The sequence below is a fragment of the Schistocerca americana genome, chromosome X (assembly GCF_021461395.2).
Source record: "Schistocerca americana isolate TAMUIC-IGC-003095 chromosome X, iqSchAmer2.1, whole genome shotgun sequence".
NCBI lineage: Eukaryota > Metazoa > Arthropoda > Insecta > Orthoptera > Acrididae > Schistocerca > Schistocerca americana.
The window spans coordinates 290,185,586-290,209,837 of NC_060130.1; the positions used below are offsets into that span (position 1 = coordinate 290,185,586).

The window sequence follows — 24,252 nt, forward strand, 5'->3', positions numbered from 1 at the left end:
CATCAGTCCCCTAGAACTTAGAACTATTTAAACCTAAGGACATCACACACATCCATGCCCGAGGCAGGATTCGAATCTGCGACCGTAGCGCCTAGAACCGCTCGGCCACCCCGGCCGGCTACACAAAACACAGTTTGTTTTTCAACCTTAAAACAGATGGTAAAGAATAACGGGGAAAGATCGTAGGGGGATGTTGTTGCAAGCGATGCGCTCTATATGTCATACTATTAACGTTTTGCTTTTTTTGACACTGCATTTAGAACACTTTGCGGGGTAACAGATTTCGGCGTAATATGGGTGTGAATATCTGTACAGTAACTTCGCAGAGATGATTCTGACAGTGATATGGTTTAATACGCCAGAACATGTGTTAACAGGTTTTCGTGTTACGGACCCTCATTAAAATATTGTAACAGATAACCGAATGCTAGTGAAAAATTTTGTTATCTTTGATCACTCACTCGTATTTCCAGAGCAGACGTAATCGGTGTACCGTAAGTCATTAGTAAATTGCAAAAACGGGTGTGTTGTAGAAACAAGTTTTTCATACATTGACGCATATCTTGAATACCAATGATGAGTGATTCGCGAGAACGGACCACGGGACCAGTATTACGCTTCTATTACAAGGAAATTGTGAAAAACGTGGCAAAAGGTAGCGAATTCAAGTAAACGGAAAGAAGGAGGCTATGGACGCTCTACGCCGAAGTTATCAGCGTAAACGGAAAGAGCAGAGAAGCCTACACACATGTGATTATAAGCTTGCTAATATGTGCAAGCTCGCCGTAACACGAGAACAAGGAATTGTTAGGTCAGAATAATACCTGTAAATAGCACAGCTTTGTAATCCGAAACAGGTTCCTCTGTGAGTGAAAAATTGGGCTATTAAAGAAACTGGATAGTGAAAGAATTGTCTGACCTCACTTGAAGTTAAATAAGAGCGCTACTGAAGCAGACATCGCCCGGCCAGTATTCTGTCTTGCTCCGTCTTTCGCATAGAATTAGGTTAGTAGATGTTGGAAAGGAATTTAGAATTTGTTGTCATCATTATTATTATTATTAGTAGTAGTAGTAGTAGTAGTAGTAGTTGTTGTTGTTGTTGTAGATAGAGGTGACAAAAGTCATGGGATAGCGATATACACATATTCGGTGTGTGTGGCAGTATCACGTACACAAGGTGTAAAAGGGCAATGGCGGAGCTGTTATTTGTAGTCAGGTGATTCGTGTTAAAGGGTTTCCGACGTGATTATTGCCGCACGACGGGCTTTAACAGAGTTTGAACATGGATTGGTAGTTGGAGATAGACACATGGGACATTCCATTTCGGAAATCGTCGCTGTGTTCAATAATCCGAGATCCACCGCGTCAGGAGTATGCTGAGAATACCAGATTTCAGGCATTACCTGTCACCACAGACAAAGCAGTGGCCGACAGCCCTCACTTAACGACCGAGAGCAGCGGCGTTTCCGTAGAGTTGTCAGTGCTAACAGGCAAGCAACACTTGGTGAAGCAACAGCAGAAGTCAATGTGGGACGTACGATGAACGTATCCGTTAGGACAGAACGGCGTAATTTGGCGTTAATGGGCTATGGCAGCAGACGGCCGACGTGAGTGCCTTTGCTAATAGCACAGCATCATCTGCAGCGACTCTCCTGGGCTGGTGGTCGTATCGGGTGGGCCCTAGATGACTGGAAAACCGTGGCTTTGTCAGATAAATCCCGATTTCACTTGCTAAGAACTGATGGTTAGATTCGAGGGTGGCGCAGACCTCACGAAGCCATGCACCCAAGTTGTCAACTAGGCACTGTGCAAGCTGGGATGGTTCCATAATGGTGTGGGCTGTGTTTACACTTAATGGACTGGATCCTGGTTAAGTTCGGCTACTTGGAGATCATTTGCAGCCATTCATGGACTTCATATTTTCAAACAACGATGGGATTTTTTTGGGTGACAATACTCCATATTACCAGACCACAACTGTGGGCGATTGGTTTGATGAACATTCTGGACATTTCGAGCGAGTGGTTTGGCCACCCAGATCGCCTGACATGAATCCCATCGAACATTTGTGGAACATAATCGAAATGTCAGTTCGTGCACAAAATCCTGCACCGGAACACTTTCGTAATAATGGACGGCTATAGAGGCAGCATGGTTCAATATTTCTGCAGGGGACTTCCAACGACTAGTTGAGTCCATTCCAGTCGAACTGCTGCACTTTGGCGGGCAAAAGGATTCCGACACGATATTAGGAGGTTGGTTGGTTGGTTTTGGGGAAGGAGACCAGACAGCGTGGTCATCGGTCTCATCGGATTAGGGAAGGATGGGGAAGGAAGTCGCCCGTGCCCTTTCAGAGGAACCATCCCGGCATTTGCCTGGAGTGATTTAGGGAAATCACGGAAAACCTAAATCAGGATGGCCGGACGTGGGATATATTAGGAGGTATCCCATGACTCATCACCTCAGTGTGTAGGTACTACACTACTTATTTCATGTTTCTATTTCCTTGTTAAATGTAAAAGGCTCGGTTCATTGGAAGTCCCTGAGCAGGTATGCTCAGCCGTCTTGTAAACGTTTTCCGAATTGGGTGCCACTTTGGGAACTTGTGTGTCCTTAACCTACCCCAGTATTCTTAGTGGAGGAATGAAACCTACAGTTTAACTTCGAATCCGAACCACGTGTCATTCCTGGCATAGTCGAACATCACACATAAGTGAAGGATACGGTAAAGGCAGACTGAAAAATTTTAACGTCTGATCGGGATTCGATCCAGCGACCTTTAAGTTTCTAGGTATATAGTTTACCACTAGACTACCAATCCCGACTATCATTCCCGGTATATCACTCTGAAAATGGTCCAAATGGCTCTAAGCACTATGGGACTTTACATCTGAGGTCATCAGTCCCCTAGACTTAGAACTACTTAAACCTAACCAACCTAAGGACATCACACACATCCATGTCCGAGGCAGAATTCGAACCTGCGACCGTAGCAGCAGCGCGGTTCCAGACTGAAGCGCCTAGAACCACTCGGCCACAGCGGCCGGCTATCACTCTAATGGTCTCCACTGCAGGTACTGATGGGATTTTGCATTCGTGCCTGTTTAAGAGAGTATTTGTTTTCTTCTTCTTCGTCTTCGTCTTCGTCTTCGTGTATATACTAGGCATCTGCCTGTTATTCCCTCTCAGTTGAAATTATTGATCTTTCCACGTGCTATTCGATATTCCAGATCGTCTTCTGCCCGCCGGGTAATAATTAATTTTGGTATTCTATCTTCTTCCATTTTTGTGACATATTCCTTAATCTGCTTATTAAGCTTTTCACTCCGAGTTCCTCTCTGATGTCAGCATTCTTCCTCCTGTTGGATGGTGTGTACCCAGCTAAACTTGTTAGGAATCGTTTCTCCAATACTTTTATTCTTCGTACATTTCTTTTCGTTACATTCCACGACGCACTTCAATATATTATGGGCGCTATTGACATCGTTTTGTAGAACTTTATTAGAATTTCATTTCTTGCTTTAGGTCTGATAGTTCTATAGATTGTTCGGTTAGAGTAGTGAAGTTGTTCTAGCTTCTTTTATATGTCCATTTCTATCGTAAATGAGACAGTACTTCCTAAGAAAATGAAAGAGTTTACTCTTTCTATTTTCAGGTTATTTATTATTGTTTTGCTGGGAATCGGCTCCTGGTCCCTGAAGACAACGCCTCGGTTTTTCTTTGAATATACTAACACATAGTGTAACTTGGCTGTTGTAGACAAAATATGAGTGGCTGTCTGCAGTGTGTTCCCGCTATCACCAATCACAATTTGATCATCAGCAAAGAGGAATGTCACAGAATAATTTTTCTGTTCGTAAATGAAGACTGGCGCAAAGCAGACACGCAATGTCAGTGAGTCTCGAGTTCTTGGTGTTTTCCCGTCGTTTTCTGGCTAGACCCTAGAAAATGAATATCTTCCGGATTATTGTGATTTTTTATAGCCTGTCTTAATATAATTTCTGATGTGACACTGAAACTATCTAAATCGTGGGACCTATTGTAGCTTGGTTCCCAAAAATGCAGCCATCCAGAGCGCGGTCTAAAGCAACATGTTCATTACTTTAGAACAGATTGAAGCGGGACTCCTCTGAACATGCACTACGTTTGCCTACTCACCACGTCAGCGAAAGAATCCACAGCATTCTCAGGTGTCAGTAGTTTCCGGATAGCGCAAACTTACGGGATGACATTTGTAGTATCAGTCGAGTCCGCAGTGAGCAGAGGACCCAGGCAGCTGCACGTCACTCGTTGTGCTCCATCGCCGAGCCAAGAAATTGGGCGAAGCTCCTCGGTCGTTCACGGCCATAATGACAGGTTGGTGGGCATCCCTTAACGTAGGCACAAAGCGCGGTGAGGTGTTCTTTTGTCTCTGCGGGGGACCTTCTACACACCCATGACTGAGGTATCAGAGTGGTCCCTATGAGCTAAAATCTCACGCTATGACAAATCCATTCTCTGCCCCTTCACAACTTCACAAATTTTCCGATTTGTTTACCACCTCTTCGCAGTTACTAACATCCGTCACTGTCCTGTGTCATCACACCGTAGGCCAGCATATATGCTCCACTAACGTGTTGCTTGAAGAATAGTACGTACATTGCCTTGTTATGAAAGAACAACTACGACCTTAAAACTAATGTAATTTCTTCCATTATCAGTAGCGACTCATTTTCTAGGTGTTTCCCAGTAGTACAGACCTAATTATCGAGGACATTGCACCACTCACTTTGAAAGAAGTCATCTTGAAAATGTCTCCCTAAAAGCAGTGTGTCTGCGTTATGTGTGTGGTGGTGTTGCCGTCACGAATGAACGTAGCTTCCACATTAAACACTACGAATGGAATTAATCGGTAGTTAACATTTTCGATCTACAAAAATTACAATGTGCAAGCTACATCGCTTGCTTTGAAGTGTTTAACTCGCTTACGATGAAGAAATTGTACTCTTCTTCGTGTAAGGTTCGCCATATTTATATGAAACGTCAGGAGATGTTAAAATTATTCGTATGCGCGTTTGTAAGGCCAAGTTCTGAGAAGTGAGTAAATGTTATTAATTCGGTCACATATGTTCAGTAACACGTTCAGAAGAAATTTGTGTACTGGAAATCCGGCCAGCTGTATGGTAGTTTCTCGAAAAACACGAGTAATTATTCTTGAATTTCGAACCTCGCAATTAGGAAACAGTGCAATTTTTTCCTAGCAGTAAGAATATTTCCACACAAATCTTGTAAGGAACTATCATGTCGGCACATTCGGCCAGTGGAAATGTGTGTGACTGACACTAGTTCAAGTATTTCCATAGCGATAGTCAGATGTCAAACGAGGGCTAGTGATTTATTTCATTTCTAGCTTCATGTCGGAACCGTGCGTTCAACTTCAAAGAGCTGATCACCAGACCCACTGAAAAGTTGACGCAAGTTCTTCCTTCTTTTCGGCGTACAGCCCATCAATGTCCCGGTTCTTGCCGACCTTTTGTCTCCTCGAACCCTCTGTCGACTTCGTCAGTCTGTCTACTTCATATCCGTAGGCTACGTCTAAGTTTCTCAGATCCTTCTCTACATCATCCAGACCTCCCCACTGAGCTGCTACGCTGTAGCTTTGCAGTTAGCACCTTCTTTGGCTCTATCACTGAAACCTTCAGGCCTTTACATTTACGGTGATTGGTGGATTTTTGTAGAGTTCATACAGTTCTGCGTTGGTCCTAACACTCCAAGCACCGTTTTCTTTTACTGCCCCTTATAGCTTGCGCTCCAATGCATCCAAGGCATTTTTGACTTGCATTATTGAAACGAAAATTCAAACACCTGCAACCATCACTCTGTCACTTACTTTATTTACGCAACCAGTTTCTGTATTCCTTTACACCATCTTCAGGCGCCTTAACCATTGTAAATTGGGAGGAATCTGATGTCATGTGCAGTCATAACAGGAGCCAATATCTATAACCGGTGTCCGTAGATATCTGGTTTGCACGACACTATCCCTTCATTCATCAACCGACGACAGTAATATTGGCTCTTGTTACGAATGCACGAAGAGATTGGATTACTCCCAATTTACGTAGGTCAGTTGGCCTGAAGATGGTGTGATGGATCACCGAAACAGGTTGTGTAAATAAATTAACTGGAAAAGTGACGGTTGCAGATGTTTTAATTTTCATTTCATATTGAATGGTCCAAGTCCTTGTAGCCGTCCATTACGAGGATGAACATCCAAAGATTTGTTGTGTTGCTGTCCGCATTTCTGACTCATACATTAAAACTGGTTTATAATATATTCGCAAATTCTCGTCTTCAGCTGATTTGAAACATTGGAGATTTGCAACATTTTAAAGAAGCTGTAACAGCACCTCTTACCTGCAGCTATTCTTGCCTTTACCTCTGTTGGTACCGAATTATCTTCCGTAACCATTCGCCCCAAATACTGAAAGTGATGTACTCTTTCAAACCCTCAAACTGCTCAATGCCTCTCCACATTGATTTGTTTCTGGTGTTGATCGTATATTTTGTTTGTTGCTTACTTATGACCAAGCCAAGTGTTTAATATGAAAACGTATGTTTTTGGGGGTGTCCGGATACTTTTGATCACATAGTGTATATCATCTTCTGAAGCAGCATATATCACCTCCTGCGAGAAAATGGAGGGTCGTCTTTCAAAAGGACAACACTTGACCATATTCGGCACTTGTTTCTGTGAGTTGTCTATTTGATATCAGAATGCAAGTCCGGCCACAAACTCCTCACCAGAGCCATTATGTAGGATGTCGAGGTGTGGTTACAAATTCCATCTACACGTGTAGTGCCTCCTTGTGTGTGGGTGCATTGAGCCTGTTACGAATTGTGTCATTTGTAACATGCCCTCAGTATCCCAGATATTGTCACAGGTGAGAATTTGTTGTCAGAACCTGTATATCAGCATTCTCCAGGCAGTTGATAGACACGCGAGCCGTGAATGGCCAAGCGTCCTACTCTTGAAAGATGGAACCAGGATAGTGTCTCGTTCGAAGTAACAGATGAGGACGCATGATGCCTGGGAGATACAGCTGTGCCGTTAGACTTCCATGAATCACTTCGATGGAGGCGTTAAGTTATACTCGATAGCTCCCCACAATGATTATTGGGGGTGAAGACTGGTGTGGCTGCCTACAACACAAGGGCAGAATGTATCCTGTCGAACTGGCCCCGCCATACTCACAGTCGAGATAACGCAAAAACGAGACTCGTTAAAAATGTTGTGACGCCACTCCTTAGCAATACATACTTTCATGGTAGGGTACCACTCCAAACACAGCCGTCTGTGTCGTTTTGTTAACGGCAGCCTATACGTGGGAAGGCTATTCGGACTTCCGGTTGCTGTTTCTCTTGCCAGTGGTGCAGGATGACTCGAGGTGTTGTACTGAGTCCATTGTTAGTGCCCGAACGGAAGATGTAGTGTGATGTGAGCACGACGTCCTTGGCGCACGATAGTCTTCTCTTTCTGCGCTCAGTCTTGGTCGACTATAACCTTAACTACATGTGTGATTTTCCTCACTTTCTCGTTCTTTCCAAGACTAGGCCACTGGCGCGTCTCGACGTCCCACATACCAGGATATTGCACACTTCGACCAGCTAGACAGCTAGCCACGTGCATACCAACAATGATATCCAGTTGAAATTCTATCGAAGAATGGCAGGCTTCTTTTCAATTACTTGTGGACCAGACTGACGTTGCAACAAGGCACCCCTGGTGTTGAAAAGCTGCTGAAAGAGTAAAAAGAAAGAAGTCGCCAGGTGCAAATGGAATCCGAGTTTAGTTTAACGGATACTGTTCGGCATTGACCATATACTTCGCTTGCATTCATCGCGCATATCACGCCCAGCGGCAAGTCCCAAGCGCTGGTGATTCTCGTATATACGAGGGTAAGTCAATTATTATCCACAATTTAATTACATTTTTGTTTATTTTGTTAGTACTATCGTTTTACGTTGATGACACATGTTTTGTTTATTTGTTGTTATATCTTTGAAATTTTCAAGCTGCTAGGTTAGTTTCGTTATCGCTGCTGTGCTGTTAATCATGGCTGCTCCGCTGTGCATTTGCACGAAAGAAGAGCAACGTTCAGTGATCCGTTTTTTGTGGTCGGAAGGAGCATCAGGGGCCGAAACTCATCGAAGACTTTCGGTGCAGTACGGGAACAGTGTTTTGTGACAACGGAGTGTCTACGAATGGATTGAAAAATTCCTAAATGTTCGCACAAGTGTTACGCACGATGGAGCCGGACGACCGTTTACCGCCACAAATTAAGATATCATTGAACGTTCACGTAAATGATTCTCTTAAACAGACGATTAACTATTGACGAAGTGGCACATCGTCTGCAAATTAGTCATAGTTCTGCCTGCGAAATCATCCACAACAGACTTGGGTTTCATAAAGTTTGTGCAAGATGGGTCCAAAAACAACTCACACAGTTGCATAAACAAACGCGCTTGGACATCGGCAAAAAACATTTGGATCGCTATGGTAACGAAGGGGACAACTTCTTACACAGGATCATTACTGGTGACGAAACATGGATCCATCATTACGAGCCGGAGAGTAAACGGCAGAGTATGGAATGGAAACATCCAAATTCGCCGTGCAAGAAAAAGTTCAAGACCCAACCGTCCGCAGGAAAGCTGATGCTTACGATTTTTTGGGACGCACAAGATCCAGTACTGGATCATTATGGGGAAAGGGGCACAACAATAAGCAGCGTACGTTACAGTGATATGCTTACTGCCAGGCTAAAGCCTGCAATTCGAAGCAAGCGCCGAGGATTGCTGTCAAAAGGTGTTTTGTTGTTGCACGACAATGGCCCTCCGCATACTGTGCCCACACTGCTGAAACGCTCCAGAAATTCAAATTTGAAGTACTGGATCATCCTCCATATAGCCCCGATCTTGCCCCTTCTGACTATCACTAGTTTGGTCCACTCAAACAGGCATTAAGCGGCCGTCGATTTGCCTCGGACAAAGCAGTGAAAGAAGCGGTGCATTCCTGGCTCGCAGCTCAACCGAGAACCTTCTTTTATGAAGACATCAGGAAGCTTGTACAACGATGGACCAAGTGCGTTGAAACGCAAGGAGACTATGTCGAAAAATGATCATCTTGTAAGTTTCCTATATGTTTACAATAAAATTTTATAATTACTTTGCGGATAACAATTGACTCACCCTCGTAAGAAGTGCGAAAGAAAGGACCGGCAAAATTAGAGACTAATATCCGTACCACCGTAACATCGGTTTGCTGCAGGATTTTTGAGCATATTCTACGTTCGAATATAATAAATTTCCTTGAGACAGAAAAACTTAGGTCCACGGATTTAGAAAGCATAGCTCCCGCGAAACTCAGCTTGCCCTTTTCTCGCACCATATTCTCCGAGGCATGGACGAAGGGCAATGGGAAGTTTCCTTCCATAATCTTAGATTTCCAGAAAGTATTTGACTCTGTGCTACACTGCAGACTGCTAACAAAGTTCCGAGCATATGGAAAACATTTTCAGACATTTGGGTGGCTGGAAGACTTCTTGCCGACCGGTGTGGCCGAGCGGTTCTAGGCGCAGCAGTCTGGAACCGCGCGACCGCTACAGCCGCAGGTTCGAATCCTGCCTCGGAAACGGATGTGTGTGATGTCCTTAGGTTAGTTAGGTTTAAGTAGTTCTAAGTTCTAGGGGACTGGTGACCTCAGAAGTTAAGTTCCATAGTGCTCAGAGCCATTTGAACTATTTTTTTTGAAGACTTCTTAGTTAATACAACCCAACGCGTTGCCCTGGGACGGTGATGTCTTGGACAGAATTAGTATGTGGCGTGATGAATGGCAGCCTTCTCTAAATATTCAAAAATTTAAACTAAGGCAGACGAGTAGGAAAAACTGTCCCATACTTCGGTCCCATACACGGTCACGTTGATTAAATACCTAGGCTTAACCACGAACAGCGATATGAAACAGAACGAACATGTAACGTCGGTTGTAGAAAAGGCGAATGATTGACTTCTGTTTATTGGGAGAACTCTAGGAAAACGCAGCTCATCTATAAAGGAGACGGGATACAGAACACTTTCGTGACTCACTCTTGAGCAGTGCTCGAGTGTTTGGAATCATCACCAGATCGGATTAAAGAAAGACCTCGAAGCAATTCAGAGGCGTACTGCTAGACTTATTACCGGTAGGTTCTGTCAGTGCGGAAGTATTGTGGAAATACTATGTGAATTCAGTTGGGATTCCCTGAAAAGAAAGACAATGTTCTATCTCACAAAACCCTCTTGAGAAAGTTTAGAGGGCAGACTGCAGAACGATCCTACTCCCGCCAAAGTACCGGGTGATCAAAAAGTCAGTATAAATTTGAAAACTTAATAAACCACGGAATAATGTAGATAGAGAGGTAAAAATCGACACACATGCTTGGAATGATATGGGGTTTTATTAGAACCAAAAATAAAACGAAGTATTGCTAGACGCGTGAAAGATCTTTTGCGCGCGTCGTTTGGTGATGATCGTGTGCTCAGCCGCCACTTTCGTCATGCTTGGCCTCCCAGGTCGCCATACCTCAGTCCGTGCGATTATTGGCTTTGGGGTTTACCTGAAGTCGCAAGTGTATCGTGATCGACGGACATCTCTAGGGATGCTGAAAGATAACATCCGACGCCAATGCCTGAACACAACTCCGGACATGCTTTACAGTGCTGTTCACAACATTATTCCTCGACTACAGCTATTGTTGAGGAATGATGGTGGACATATTGAGCATTTCCTGTGAAGAACATCATCTTTGCTATGTCTTACTTTGTTATGCTAATTATTGCTATTCTGATCAGATGAAGCGCCATCTGTCGGTCATTTTTTGGACGTTTGTATTTTTTTTTTCTAATAAAACCCCATGTCATTCCAAGTATTTGTGTCAGTTTGTACCTCTCTATCTACATTATTCCGTGATTTATTCAGTTTTCAAACTTATACTGACTTTTTGATGACCCGGTACATCCCGCGTAAGTACTGCGAAGACAAGGTAAGGCAGGACTCGTACGAAAGCTTAGAGAGAGGCGTTTTCCGTCGTTCCATATGTGCCTGTAGCAGGAAAGAGAATTACTAGCAATACTACAAGGTACCCTCCACCACGCACCGCCACGTGGCCTACGTAGTATGTGCGTAGATGTATAGGTGTCGAATGCATGTGTGTCTAGTGCTGGTAATCTCGCTTTTCACAAGCAAGCAGCATTCTCCGCTGTTCTCCATAGCGCTCACCAACCAACCATCTATCATGGCACTAAGCCATTATAAAGGGTTTTACGGTTAAGATGTTTTTCTGTTCAGTTTACAAAATAATAAGTGAAGGAAGAATTTATTTAGATAGATAAACGTAAGAAGTTTTATTCTTTCCTCTTAGCTATGAATATACACAACTGGCCATTAAAATTATACACCAAGAAGAAATGCAGATGATAAACGGGTATTCATTGGACAAATATATTATACTAGAAATGACATGTGATTACATTTTCACGCAATTTGGGTGCACAGATCCCGAGAAATCAGTACCCAGAACAATCACCTCTGGCCGTAATAACGGCCTTGATACGCCTGGGCATTGAGTCATACAGAGCTTGGATGGCGTGAACAGGTACAGCTGCCCATGCAGCTTCAACACGATACCACAGTTCATCAAGAGTAGTGACTGGCGTATTGTGATGAGCCAGTTGTTCGGCCACCATTGACCAGACGTTTTCAATTGGTGAGAGATCTGGAGAATGTGCTGGCCAGGGCAGCAGTCGAACATTTTATGTATCCAGAAAGGCCCGTACAGGACCTGCAACATGCGGTCGTGCATTATCCTGCTGAAATGTAGGGTTTCGCAAGGATCGAATGAATGGTCGTAACACATCTGAAATGAAACGTCCACTGTTCAAAGTGCCTTCAATGCGAACAAGAGGTGACCGAAACGTGTAACAAATGGCACCCCGTACCATCACGCCGGGTTCAAAAAATGGCTCTGAGCACTATGGGACTCAACATCTTAGGTCATAAGTCCCCTAGAACTTAGAACTACTTAAACCTAACTAACCTAAGAACATCACACACACCCATGCCCGAGGCAGGATTCGAACCTGCGACCGTAGCAGTCCCGCGGTTCCGGACTGCAGCGCCAGAACCGCTAGACCACCATCACGCCGGGTGATACGCCAGTATGGCGATGACGAATACGTGCATCCAATGTGCGTTCACCGCGATGTCGCCAAACACGGATGCGACCATCATGGTGCTGTAAACAGAACCTGGATTCATCCGAAAAAATGACGTTTTGCCATTCGTGCACCCAGGTTCGTCGTTGAGTACACCATCGCAGGCGCTCCTGTGAGTGATGCAGCGTCAAGTGCAACCGCAGCCATGGTCTCCGAGCTGATAGTCCATGCTGCTGCCTCCTTACACCAGGCATCACAACAACGTTTCACCAGGAAACGCCGGTCAACTGCTGTTTGTGTATGAGAAATCGGTTGGAAACTTTCCTCATGTCAGCACGTTGTAGGTGTCGCCACCGGCGCCAAACTTGTGTGAATGCTCTGAAAAGCTAATCATTTGCATATCACAGGATCTTCTTCCTGACGGTTCGCGTCTGTAGCACGTCATCTTCGTGTTGTAGCAATTTTAATGGCTAGTAGTGTAGTTTATTTAGTTATTTTCCAAACATCTGCAGCAACGATTTATAATTTTCTTTAAATATAGCTCTATTTTTTCTATCATTTAGCTGACGGAATTAAACAAATTGTGTACAAATAAATTTAAATAAAATTTATGTCGATTTAATTAGGAAACTACACTCCTGGAAATGGAAAAAAGAACACATTGACACCGGTGTGTCAGACCCACCATACTTGCTCCGGACACTGCGAGAGGGCTGTACAAGCAATGATCACACGCACGCCACAGCGGACACACCAGGAACCGCGGTGTTGGCCGTCGAATGGCACTAGCTGCGCAGCATTTGTGCACCGCCGCCGTCAGTGTCAGCCAGTTTGCCGTGGCATACGGAGCTCCATCGCAGTCTTTAACACTGGTAGCATGCCGCGACAGCGTGGACGTGAACCGTATGTGCAGTTGACGGACTTTGAGCGAGGGCGTATAGTGGGCATGCGGGAGGCCGGGTGGACGTACCGCCGAATTGCTCAACACGTGGGGGCGTGAAGTCTCCACAGTACATCGATGTTGTCGCCAGTGGTCGGCGGAAGGTGCACGTGCCCGTCGACCTGGGACCGGACCGCAGCGACGCACGGATGCACGCCAAGACCGTAGGATCCTACACAGTGCCGTAGGGGACCGCACCGCCACTTCCCAGCAAATTAGGGACACTGTTGCTCCTGGGGTATCGGCGAGGACCATTCGCAACCGTCTCCATGAAGCTGGGCTACGGTCCCGCACACCGTTAGGCCGTCTTCCGCTCACGCCCCAACATCGTGCAGCCCGCCTCCAGTGGTGTCGCGACAGGCGTGAATGGAGGGACGAATGGAGACGTGTCGTCTTCAGCGATGAGAGTCGCTTCTGCCTTGGTGCCAATGATGGTCGTATGCGTGTTTGGCGCCGTGCAGGTGAGCGCCACAATCAGGACTGCATACGACCGAGGAACACAGGGCCAACACCCGGCATCATGGTGTGGGGAGCGATCTCCTACACTGGCCGTACACCACTGGTGATCGTCGAGGGGACACTGAATAGTGCACGGTACATCCAAACCGTCATCGAACCCATCGTTCTACCATTCCTAGACCGGCAAGGGAACTTGCTGTTCCAACAGGACAATGCACGTCCGCATGTATCGCGTGCCACCCAACGTGCTCTAGAAGGTGTAAGTCAACTACCCTGGCCAGCAAGATCTCCGGATCTGTCCCCCATTGAGCATGTTTGGGACTGGATGAAGCGTCGTCTCACACGGTCTGCACGTCCAGCACGAACGCTGGTCCAACTGAGGCGCCAGGTGGAAATGGCATGGCAAGCCGTTCCACAGGACTACATCCAGCATCTCTACGATCGTCTCCATGGGAGAATAGCAGCCTGCATTGCTGCGAAAGGTGGATATACACTGTACTAGTGCCGACATTGTGCATGCTCTGTTGCCTGTGTCTATGTGCCTGTGGTTCTGTCAGTGTGATCATGTGATGTATCTGACCCCAGGAATGTGTCAATAAAGTTTCCCCTTCCTGGGACAATGAATTCACGGTGTTCTTATTTCAATTTCCAGGAGTGTAGAAACGTTCAAAGTTTTAGGAGTATATGCAGCATGCTGTACATATTTGGCTGTGTTCAGATGAGCTTTCTGTTGGTCGGAATCTTCATTTAAGTTCAAGCCCGTTTTCCTAGAAGAAACAATTGGATTCGCCTTCCGTACGATATTTGGACGCGAAGTAAAGTTACTGATGTCACTGAGTGACAAGTCTCCTCGATGCGCTGTTTGAAGTCATCTGGTGTTGTGGGTTCGGTGACATTAACATGATTCTTTAGATAGTCCCACAAAATTAAATCCACTGGTGTCAAATTGGCCGGCCTTGCGTCCCATTCCTGAGGATTTGGTTCAACTAAATCAGTTACATGTTGGGGAAAAATGTGCTATTTTAAAACATATATCTAGTGCTGTAACACTCTGGAAAACAATTAATTAAATGATGTGCAAAGTCTGCAGAAAGAGTTTACGTGTCTAAATAAATATTCCTTTCACTTGTTATTTTGTTAGCTACAGGGGAAGACGCTTCACCCGACGTGCCATTTATGCACTTGTTAGGCCAGATAACATGGTCACGTGTTGGCAACGCAATGCATTCTGATCGGCGTTCATGCTTCAAGCTAACACAAATTGTTGCATATTTAAACATTTACGTACTCGCTAATAGTATGGCCGTGGCTGAAATTGCATCTGTTTTGCAGATCTTCGACACTCTTACTTCGTGGATGAAGGCCACATACGGAAAAATGATGATTAATGTACCTCGACCTTCAACGGGACTACAGCAGCAATTACTGCTCATCTCAATTAAAAAAGAAAAAACTGTCTGGCACAGCTGTGTCGAGAATAATTCACTAGAACCTTATATTCAACCTTGTTGATATTATAAAGAGTTGGTAGAGACTGGTGTACAGTGACTTCTCATGCCTAGAATTCACAGTCATGTAGGATTATTAAATGGTCTCTTTTGACGGTAAAATCTACTAATGCAATTTCGGCCGTATGACCGTTATCACGTGGTGTTCTGTGAAACACATTTTTTCTGAAAGCAGCTTGGTTTTATTCACCATATTATTCCCCAATCTTTTGGCTTCAAAACCCCACTTTTCAAGATAATCTTCATTCAATGCGACGGCCTTACGCCACCTTATGGGAAGGACTGTGTTCCCGCGTGCTACCACTCTTCTCGTCGATGTCGGAACTAACGTCTTACTGCATCAGTAACCTCCCCCTCATCCATGTATTGCTTCCCGTAGGGCGTAGAGTGTATCCTTCATTGGTCCAAATAGAGGGAGGTCGAAAGGTGACAGGCGGTATGGTGCCACTACACGGATTGCCGTTTTGTTTACGGTTTGGAGTGATGTACTCGTGTTGCATCGCCTGTGACGATGTTAGACAAAAAATTGTCACGCTCAGCCTCGAAAAGCGCAACCAATTCCGCACAGATGATCCTTCGTTGCATTTGGTGGTCTTCTGTTACGCGGCGAGGAACCCGTCGGGCAGCGCGCCTTTGAGTACGCGAACTGATCGACAAGTGTATCATCACTAACAACAAAGACGTCCAGCTGTGCAGCGTGGTGTTTGATTGCGGTCAGTTGATCACCTCGAATGAGTGTGTCCTCAAATTCTAATATTACAGGAATTACAGCTTTGTGTAAACGGTCTTCGCGCGGGGGATCGGACAGGTTTGCTTGACTTTGTTGAGAGGATAACAGACACCTCGTCCAACGACTCACCGAGATTTTGTTCACTGTTTGGTCTCCGTAGGCATGCCGCAAGCGCGTATGAATATTTGCTGTGCTCTGGTTTTCCGCTAAAAGAAACTCAGTGACAGTTCTCTGCTGGGAACGCACATCCGTTGCAGACACCATTTCGATGGTTGCACATAGCTCCGCAACCTATTTACATTTCATGAAACTATAGGGGCTGAAGGGGGAAGCCGGCCGAAGTGGCCGTGCGGTTAAAGGCGCTGCAGTCTGGAACTGCAAGACCGCTACGGTCGCAGGTTCGAATCCTCCCTCGGGCATGGATGTTTGTGATGTCCTTAGGTTAGTTAGGTTTAACTAGTTCTAAGTTCTAGGGGACTAATGACCTCAGCAGTTGAGTCCCATAGTGCTCAGAGCCATTTGAACCATTTATTTTTTGAAGGGGGAATATGCGCAATGTCCCACAGCAAATTCCGCATTTTTCCAAAGAAATCTGCTGGGAAAAAATTAGTTGCTTTACTTATTGAATGCCCCTCGTACATACACTGAGCGTACAAACCTGCATTTTCATCATGTCATGCATATGGCAGTTACATATTTTATTATATAGCTGCTATATGCTTGGAACGAGACTATAGAAAACTATTGCTATAGCTGAAGTCAATGAAGACGGGTTTCTTGGACTTTGGTATACTTTTCAGTCATTAGCTGAGTCCTTAAATTAACAGGCATCTTCATTAACCATTCCAACTCAGTAGGAAGGCAAATGAACGTGTACGCTCAGAATATTTCTCACAGAGTTCGGATCTTGTTTTCCTGCTGTTGAGTTGCTGTTGTGAGGAATACCTCGGCAGATCGGTAATTTATATAGCGTTCTCGATTTGTTTCAGATCCCGGAGGTCATCTGGAGCCCCCGGCAATGCTACACCACAGCCACGCAATTTGGCTCCTGGAGGTAAGATTCATCTCTTATTTGTGACTGCTTCGCCATAAGTTACTATTCTACTTTTCTATTGGTTTTGCTGTGTTCCAATTGCATAGTTGATGTTCACTGATGAAAACGGAGCCCTCATGAGGTCTGACGCGAGTATAACATTTCATCCAAATGGAATCTGTCTGTACTCAGCAAAAGGGATCAAGATTTGCGACTATTTTTAAACGCTCTGAAAACTGAAATAATCTGAAACAAAAAACGCAAAAATAGTAACCACTCAATGTCTACAAGAATCACTGGCCCTGACCACCTGTACAAGCGTTCTTTCTCTATTTAAAGGCAACCTATTTTCTTCGGTTACAAGAGATTGTAAGGGAAACGTTTAAAGATGAATTTCCTAGTGAACAACCCATTTATTTGGGCAGGCTTGAAAGTAGAGGCAAATATGTCAGCTCAAGAGTCTTATATGGGAGAAGAGTATGAAATTCGTAAATATTGTACCCTGTACCCATACGAGACTCCAAAACTGACTGTATCCTTGTAGTTTCTAACAGGTTCCGGTCGTACATTACCCAGTGATCCTGTCGATATACTTTTGAAAATATAGCAGTGCAAGACATGAAATTGGGCGAAAGTGCTACCTTCGATTAGTGACATTTGGTAACCCCCTGTCATGATAGGGTGACTCGAACGATGAAACTGTGTTCATTCAATAAATCTCGCTCTATTGGTGACTAGAATATGCGTCCATTTAGAAAGAAACATATAGTAGTCATTTACAATTATTGATTACACTGTGACTGAAGACAGTTAGCTAACTGTTCAATGTTCTTATCATAGTCGCGGTCGAGTGTTAAATTAAGATACTGTATCAGATATGAGACTATTTCAAACGTAACTAAAGAGGTGTCAACCATCAGATCTACAGGGTGTTTCAAAAATGACCGGTATATTTGAAACGGCAATAAAAACTAAACGAGCAGCGATAGAAATACACCGTTTGCTGCAATATGCTTGGGACAACAGTACATTTTCAGGCGGACAAAGTTTCGAAATTACAGTAGTTACAATTTTCAACAACAGATGGCGCTGCAAGTGATGTGAAAGATATAGAAGACAACGCAGTCTGTGGGTGCGCCATTCTGTACGTCGTCTTTCTGCTGTAAGCGCGTGCTGTTCACAACGTGCAAGTGTGCTGTAGACAACATGGTTTATTCCTTAGAACAGAGGATTTTTCTGGTGTTGGAATTCCACCGCCTAGAACACAGTGTTGTTGCAACAAGACGAAGTTTTCAACGGAGGTTTAATGTAACCAAAGGACCGAAAAGTGATACAATAAAGGATCTGTTTGAAAAATTTCAACGGACTGGGAACGTGACGGATGAACGTGCTGGAAAGGTAGGGCGACCGCGTACGGCAACCACAGAGGGCAACGCGCAGCTAGTGCAGCAGGTGATCCAACAGCGGCCTCGGGTTTCCGTTCGCCGTGTTGCAGCTGCGGTCCAAATGACGCCAACGTCCACGTATCGTCTCATGCGCCAGAGTTTACACCTCTATCCATACAAAATTCAAACGCGGCAACCCCTCAGCGCCGCTACCATTGCTGCACGAGAGACATTCGCTAACGATATAGTGCACAGGATTGATGATGGCGATATGCATGTGGGCAGCATTTGGTTTACTGACGAAGCTTATTTTTACCTGGACGGCTTCGTCAATAAACAGAACTGGCGCATATGGGGAACCGAAAAGCCCCATGTTGCAGTCCCATCGTCCCTGCATCCTCAAAAAGTACTGGTCTGGGCCGCCATTTCTTCCAAAGGAATCATTGGCCCATTTTTCAGATCCGAAACGATTACTACATCACGCTATCTGGACATTCTTCGTGAATTTGTGGCGGTACAAACTGCCTTAGACGACACTGCGAACACCTCGTGGTTTATGCAAGATGGTGCCCGGCCACATCGCACGGCCGACGTCTTTAATTTCCTGAATGAATATTTCGATGATCGTGTGATTGCTTTGGGCTATCCGAAACATACAGGAGGCGGCATGGATTGACCTCCCTATTCACCAGACATGAACCTCTGTGACTTCTTTCTGTGGGGACACTTGAAAGACCAGGTGTACCGCCAGAATCCAGAAACAATTGAACAGCTGAAGCAGTACATCTCATCTGCATGTGAAGCCATTCCGCCAGACACGTTGTCAAAGGTTTCGGGTAATTTCATTCAGAGACTACGCCATATTATTGCTACGCATGGTGGATATGTGGAAAATATAGTACTATAGAGTTTCCCAGACCGCAGCGCCATCTGTTGTTGAAAATTGTAACTACTGTAATTTCGAAAGTTTGTCTGCCTGAAAATGTACTGTTGTCCCAAGCATATTGCAACAAACGGTGTATTTCTATCGCTGCTCGTTTAGTTTTTATTGCCGTTTCAAATATACCGGTCATTTTTGAAACACCCTGTAAATATGCCAAGCTATACCTCATAGTACTGAGAGACTAGTTTTTGTTGTCATAGAATTTGCAGTACTCGTAGTGGGGAGGGGAAGAGGGCACGTAAGAGTCTTACATTTAGTTCCAGACGACTGTAACGCAGGACGTAAGTTCTTGATTAAGTGGAGTACTACAGGTCCATACCCTAAGGTAACAAACATATCAGAGAAACTATGTTCCAATTTTTTCTAAAAAATATGAATTATATGGAGACCAAAGCAGTTTCCTGAACCCGAATGTACCTCAAACTATAAATTTATGCAAATAGTTTTATGATAGGTAAACTAGGTTGGAAAGAAAAGCTAACTACTTAAATACTTATTGGAAATCTCAGAATGTTTTTTTCTTATTTATTTATCAACCGCAAACATTACTCTGTGTTATGCACGATAGATTTGCTTTTTTTGTTCGGTATACCAGAAGGCTCTCTTAGCAAACGTTAAGTGTTTCATAGCTATGAAGTTAGTAATGTTAAATAAGGTTTTTAGTAGCTTTCATATTTAGCTTGTCCTCCTTGGCACACTGTGGCTCTACTGATGCATGAAACTGAGCGGATGAAACCAGAGTATGAAAATCCCCTTAGGAACACGGCTTTCACACATAACTATACAGGTCACTTAATTTGCCGATGTTCGACAGTTGAAAAAAAAATGGTTCAAATGGCTCTGAGCACTATGGGACGCAATTTCTAAGGTCATTAGTCCCCTAGAACTTAGAACTAGTTAAACCTAACTAACATAAGGACATCACACACATCCATGCCCGAGGCAGGATTCGAACCAGCGACCGTAGCGGTCTCGCGGTTCCAGACTGCAGCGCCTAGAACCGCACGGCCACTTCGGCCGGCTTCTACAGTTCCTCCAACTATAAGTATCAGTGTATAAATCAGTTCCTTATCAGTTTAGTTAAATGTTCCAGATACAATTTATATGAAGTACGTTAATGCTCCAAAATGACTTACTTAAGATAATTTATAATTTTCATAGGCATTGCTGCCCATTTAGAGATTAATATGAACAGTGGCGAAAAAAGCTTCGCTTTAATTACAGAAGTATTTTACTCTTGTAAACAATGTAAGCACGGGGACAGAAAATTGGTCACATCACAAGACATGACGCTAATACTGCGTATCACCACTTCTGTCATTGATAACGACCTAAACTGAGTAAGGAAGAAAGTCGACAAGATTCTTTACATATGCCATATCCCGCTGAACACACTCATTGATGATTGGATCCCACTGAGCTCTCTGACTGCTGCGTTTAACCAGTTTTTCCGAATAGTTTCCATGGGCTTAAGATTAGCGTAGCTTAGGTGGCCAGTCTAGCAGTAAGAGGATACTGATTGTGAGTCAAACGAGGAAAGCAGGCGTGCAGTCCTGTGACAACGGCTGTTGTCTTGGAGACGGGAGTGTCTACAGCACACACATAATGAGGATGTGTGATAAGGGGCAACGTTTGAGCGACGATAATGTTGAAATCAACATCCCCGTTCGTGTACACGTTACCCGATGGTTGGCCGAAAAACAGCCCAGAAACATCACAGCACCAGCTCCAACCGGAACTACACCCTCCGTACATCAGTGTTGAACCTATTTAGTGAAGAAATAGCTGTGTAAGTTTTTTACAGAGATTAATATCGAGTTGTTTCACAGAAAACGTTACTAATTATTTTAAGAAGCTTATTAACTTTTCTTCTGTTGCTGTATTTACCTTCAGCTGACTACAGTACTCGTATAAGCTGCAAAATGTTTCATCTGTTTGGATAGGAAGAAAAATAGAGGCGTTGGTGCACTCTATGTGGGATCACTCGTAGCCTTAAGCTGTATCAGCGTCGAAAGAGGATTGAAGATGTAAATAAGGACGACCAGACCGGAACTGAACTCGACTCACGAATGCAAATCACGTCTCTCGTTGGGGATATAACAATGTAATCCAACTAAACAAAATATAATAACGATTTTTATCACGCTATAATCAAGACTACAACGAGGAAACCGAACACAGTGCGCATGGTTATTTAGTGGACGTTAGCAATACAAAGGCCATAACCAGTTGATAACCCAGCCTTTCTTCATGACATTAAGTTATATACTGGAACAAAGTTCCCCAACAGGTAAATACTGTTCTGCAAGCATTCACCATCTCGACACACACCTATTTGAGACCCACGTCATGAACAGTGACCCATCATCTATAAAATTTTCTTACACTGCCCCATAATATTTCCATTGTACCATTAGCAGGTATTAGTCGACCACAGTATTATTGCATCTGTGAGTGAGGATGCTTGGTTCGGCTTATCGTGAGTTATCATGAGAACGTGTATATGCACAACCGTCCTGAGAGCATTCACAGTACGATGCGTTTCCTTTATTCACCACAAGAATTGTTTATTGCAATGTCGCCGCGTGTTCCCGATAACGGCCACAGGAGACCAAACGCGGTAATATCGTGGTGTGGTAGCAACGCGTTTGCAGTGTTGATACTGTGCGTTTACCCTCATCCTCAAATACATAGCTTCAAAGTACACAGAATCTGTTCAAGGGGATGTCAGATGTCACGAGGCAATATAACGTTTCTGTGATCAAGTGTAGCTTGTCGTTGCGAGTATAATTGACGGCAGTAACCAGAAAACGGCGACAGTTACATCCAATATGATTACATGTGTTAATCACTTGTTTAATTTATTGTCTAAATATTTTGATTCACAGTGTTCAATGGAAGCTGTTCAGCAAAGAGCCTGAAGTTAGTTGCCACTCTTTACTGTATTGTGGGTGAGCACTCTGTCGTTTTCAAGGCTCAGATGCTTGTTATTTTACCCGCGGACAGGAGCAATACTACATTTTCGTTGGAAAGCAGGAATATGTTCAAAACGCAGTATTTACTATCGGATCTCCTGAAGAAAACTTTCTGGTCACCGCAGACTATAAAGTGTCTTGTCTCTTATTTTGCTGTCTCCCTAGATTACGTGGCCTTCAGAAAATCCCCAAGAAAGGGATTCCTCCTAGGCCTATGCAATGAATACAGCATACAATCAAATTTTCATTGGTATTTTTTAGGTGAAAAATAGTAATATCTTCTCTGTGTGGTGGGATTTTTCCGAGGCAGCTCTGAAAAGAGGTTTATCGACGGTTGTCGCTGTAACTCCGGTTGTAGTTACTTGAAACATGAAATTAACATATCACCCTGATCGTTACAGATGTAATTTTAGTTCGTCGTACGGATTTTCAAAAAAAAAATTGACGAAATTATAGATATTTTATTGGAAAAAAATGGGCATTATTGAATCCATCTTTTTTGGCCGAAGAAATACTAAATATCAAAATAAAAAAATCGGCTTCGATGAACTGAAGAGAACTCAGTTTGCTTCAAGCGAGACCAAAAGTTATTAAAATCAGATGGAAATTGTAGCGTGGGCGACGACAACCATGCCGAAAAACATGGTTCTGAGAAAAAGGCGTTTAAAGTTTGACGAGTATTTATCACAGAATAGGCACCAAGCTTAAAACTTACGGGATATCATCGATGCCTAGTCCATAATAACTATCGCCTCAGTTAGTGGGTGTCGGCTTTCTGCTACTTCGACCTGCTAAGCCCAAATTTTCGTCCTCAAAGCCCATTTTGTTGCTGAGCGCATCGCTGCTGGCGACTCTGTCTTCACAGAATCGGCGGATTTCATCGCCGATTTTGATTTGAAGGGCATTTGCCACATGTAATAATGCAGTATGGGCCACATTCAAAAGACATAGGGCCAAGTTTGAAGGAATATTGACAATTTGGCTTCGGCTGGATCTTTGGGAGCGTATCTCCAAATGAGGCTATTGAAACTTTCGTTCACATTTTGAGTGAAACCGCCCAAACAACGCTCCAGCAAATCAGGTTTACTCAAATCGGTACAAATAAGGGTGATGGCATCGATAACGATTTGCAACCGTTTCTCTAACCCCGAGGGGTGCCATGCACGCCCAGCTTGAAACGCCTACAGAATCGATACTTTTTGGATTTCGCGCATAATGTTTTGGGAATAATTCTTCAATGTATATACATTAAAATTCCGTAATAAAAAAATTTCCAGTTTTTTTTTTTCACCCTTACCCTGTCATTCCCCCTTAAGATTCAAATGGTTCAAATGGCTCTGAGCACTATGGGACTTAACATCTTAGGTCATCAGTCCCCTAGAACTTAGAACTACTTAAACCTAACTAACCTAAGGACATCACACACATCCATGCCCGAGGCAGGATTCGAACCTGCGACCGAAGCAGTCCCGCGGTTCCGGACTGCAGCGCTTAGAACCGCAAGACCACCGCGGCCGGCCCCCCTTAAGAAATAGGCGTAGTTATTATATCGATTAAAAGAATTACGTTTGAATGGCCCTGATATTTTAGTAACTTTTGATGTAGCCTCTCTCTTCACTCGCGTTCTTCCAACTGATTCGCTATGATTAATTAAGATTACGATTGGTGTTGAATGAACGAACCTATTTCGACTTGTTTTGACTCCGACTTACCTATTTAATGATCAGTTTTATGAGCAAATCGATGGAGTTGAGATACGGAGCGCTTTGTCACCTATTACTGCCAAACTGTTTTTGCAAGATTTCGAAAAACGAGTCCTAGAGACGGCGCCGTTGAAATCTGTGAGGCCTTTTGCAAAATTTTAACAGCCTTTTAGAACAGCTGAATTCAATTCACCCAAAAATTCGCTTCACTTTGAAGGTGGCAAAAGGTGGCTGCCTTCACTTCCTTGATGTGTTGGTCAGAAGGAAGGTTGAGGGTACGTTGGGCCACGCCATTTCTAGAAAGGCAATTCCCTCTGGCTTGTATCTTTAGGCTGACGG

At 44.0% G+C, this 24,252-nt stretch overlaps 1 protein-coding gene across 2 annotated transcripts in view; it reads left to right on the forward strand.

Moving 5' to 3' along the window:
* LOC124556842 (cAMP-specific 3',5'-cyclic phosphodiesterase-like) overlaps positions 1 to 24,252 on the forward strand; it is a 931,691-nt gene that overhangs the window by 586,785 nt on the left and 320,654 nt on the right. For both annotated transcript variants that reach the window (XM_047130860.1, XM_047130861.1), the window contains one exon: positions 16,864 to 16,928. In XM_047130860.1, coding sequence (XP_046986816.1) covers positions 16,864 to 16,928 — 65 coding nt within the window. The remainder of the gene's footprint in view (positions 1 to 16,863; positions 16,929 to 24,252) is intronic.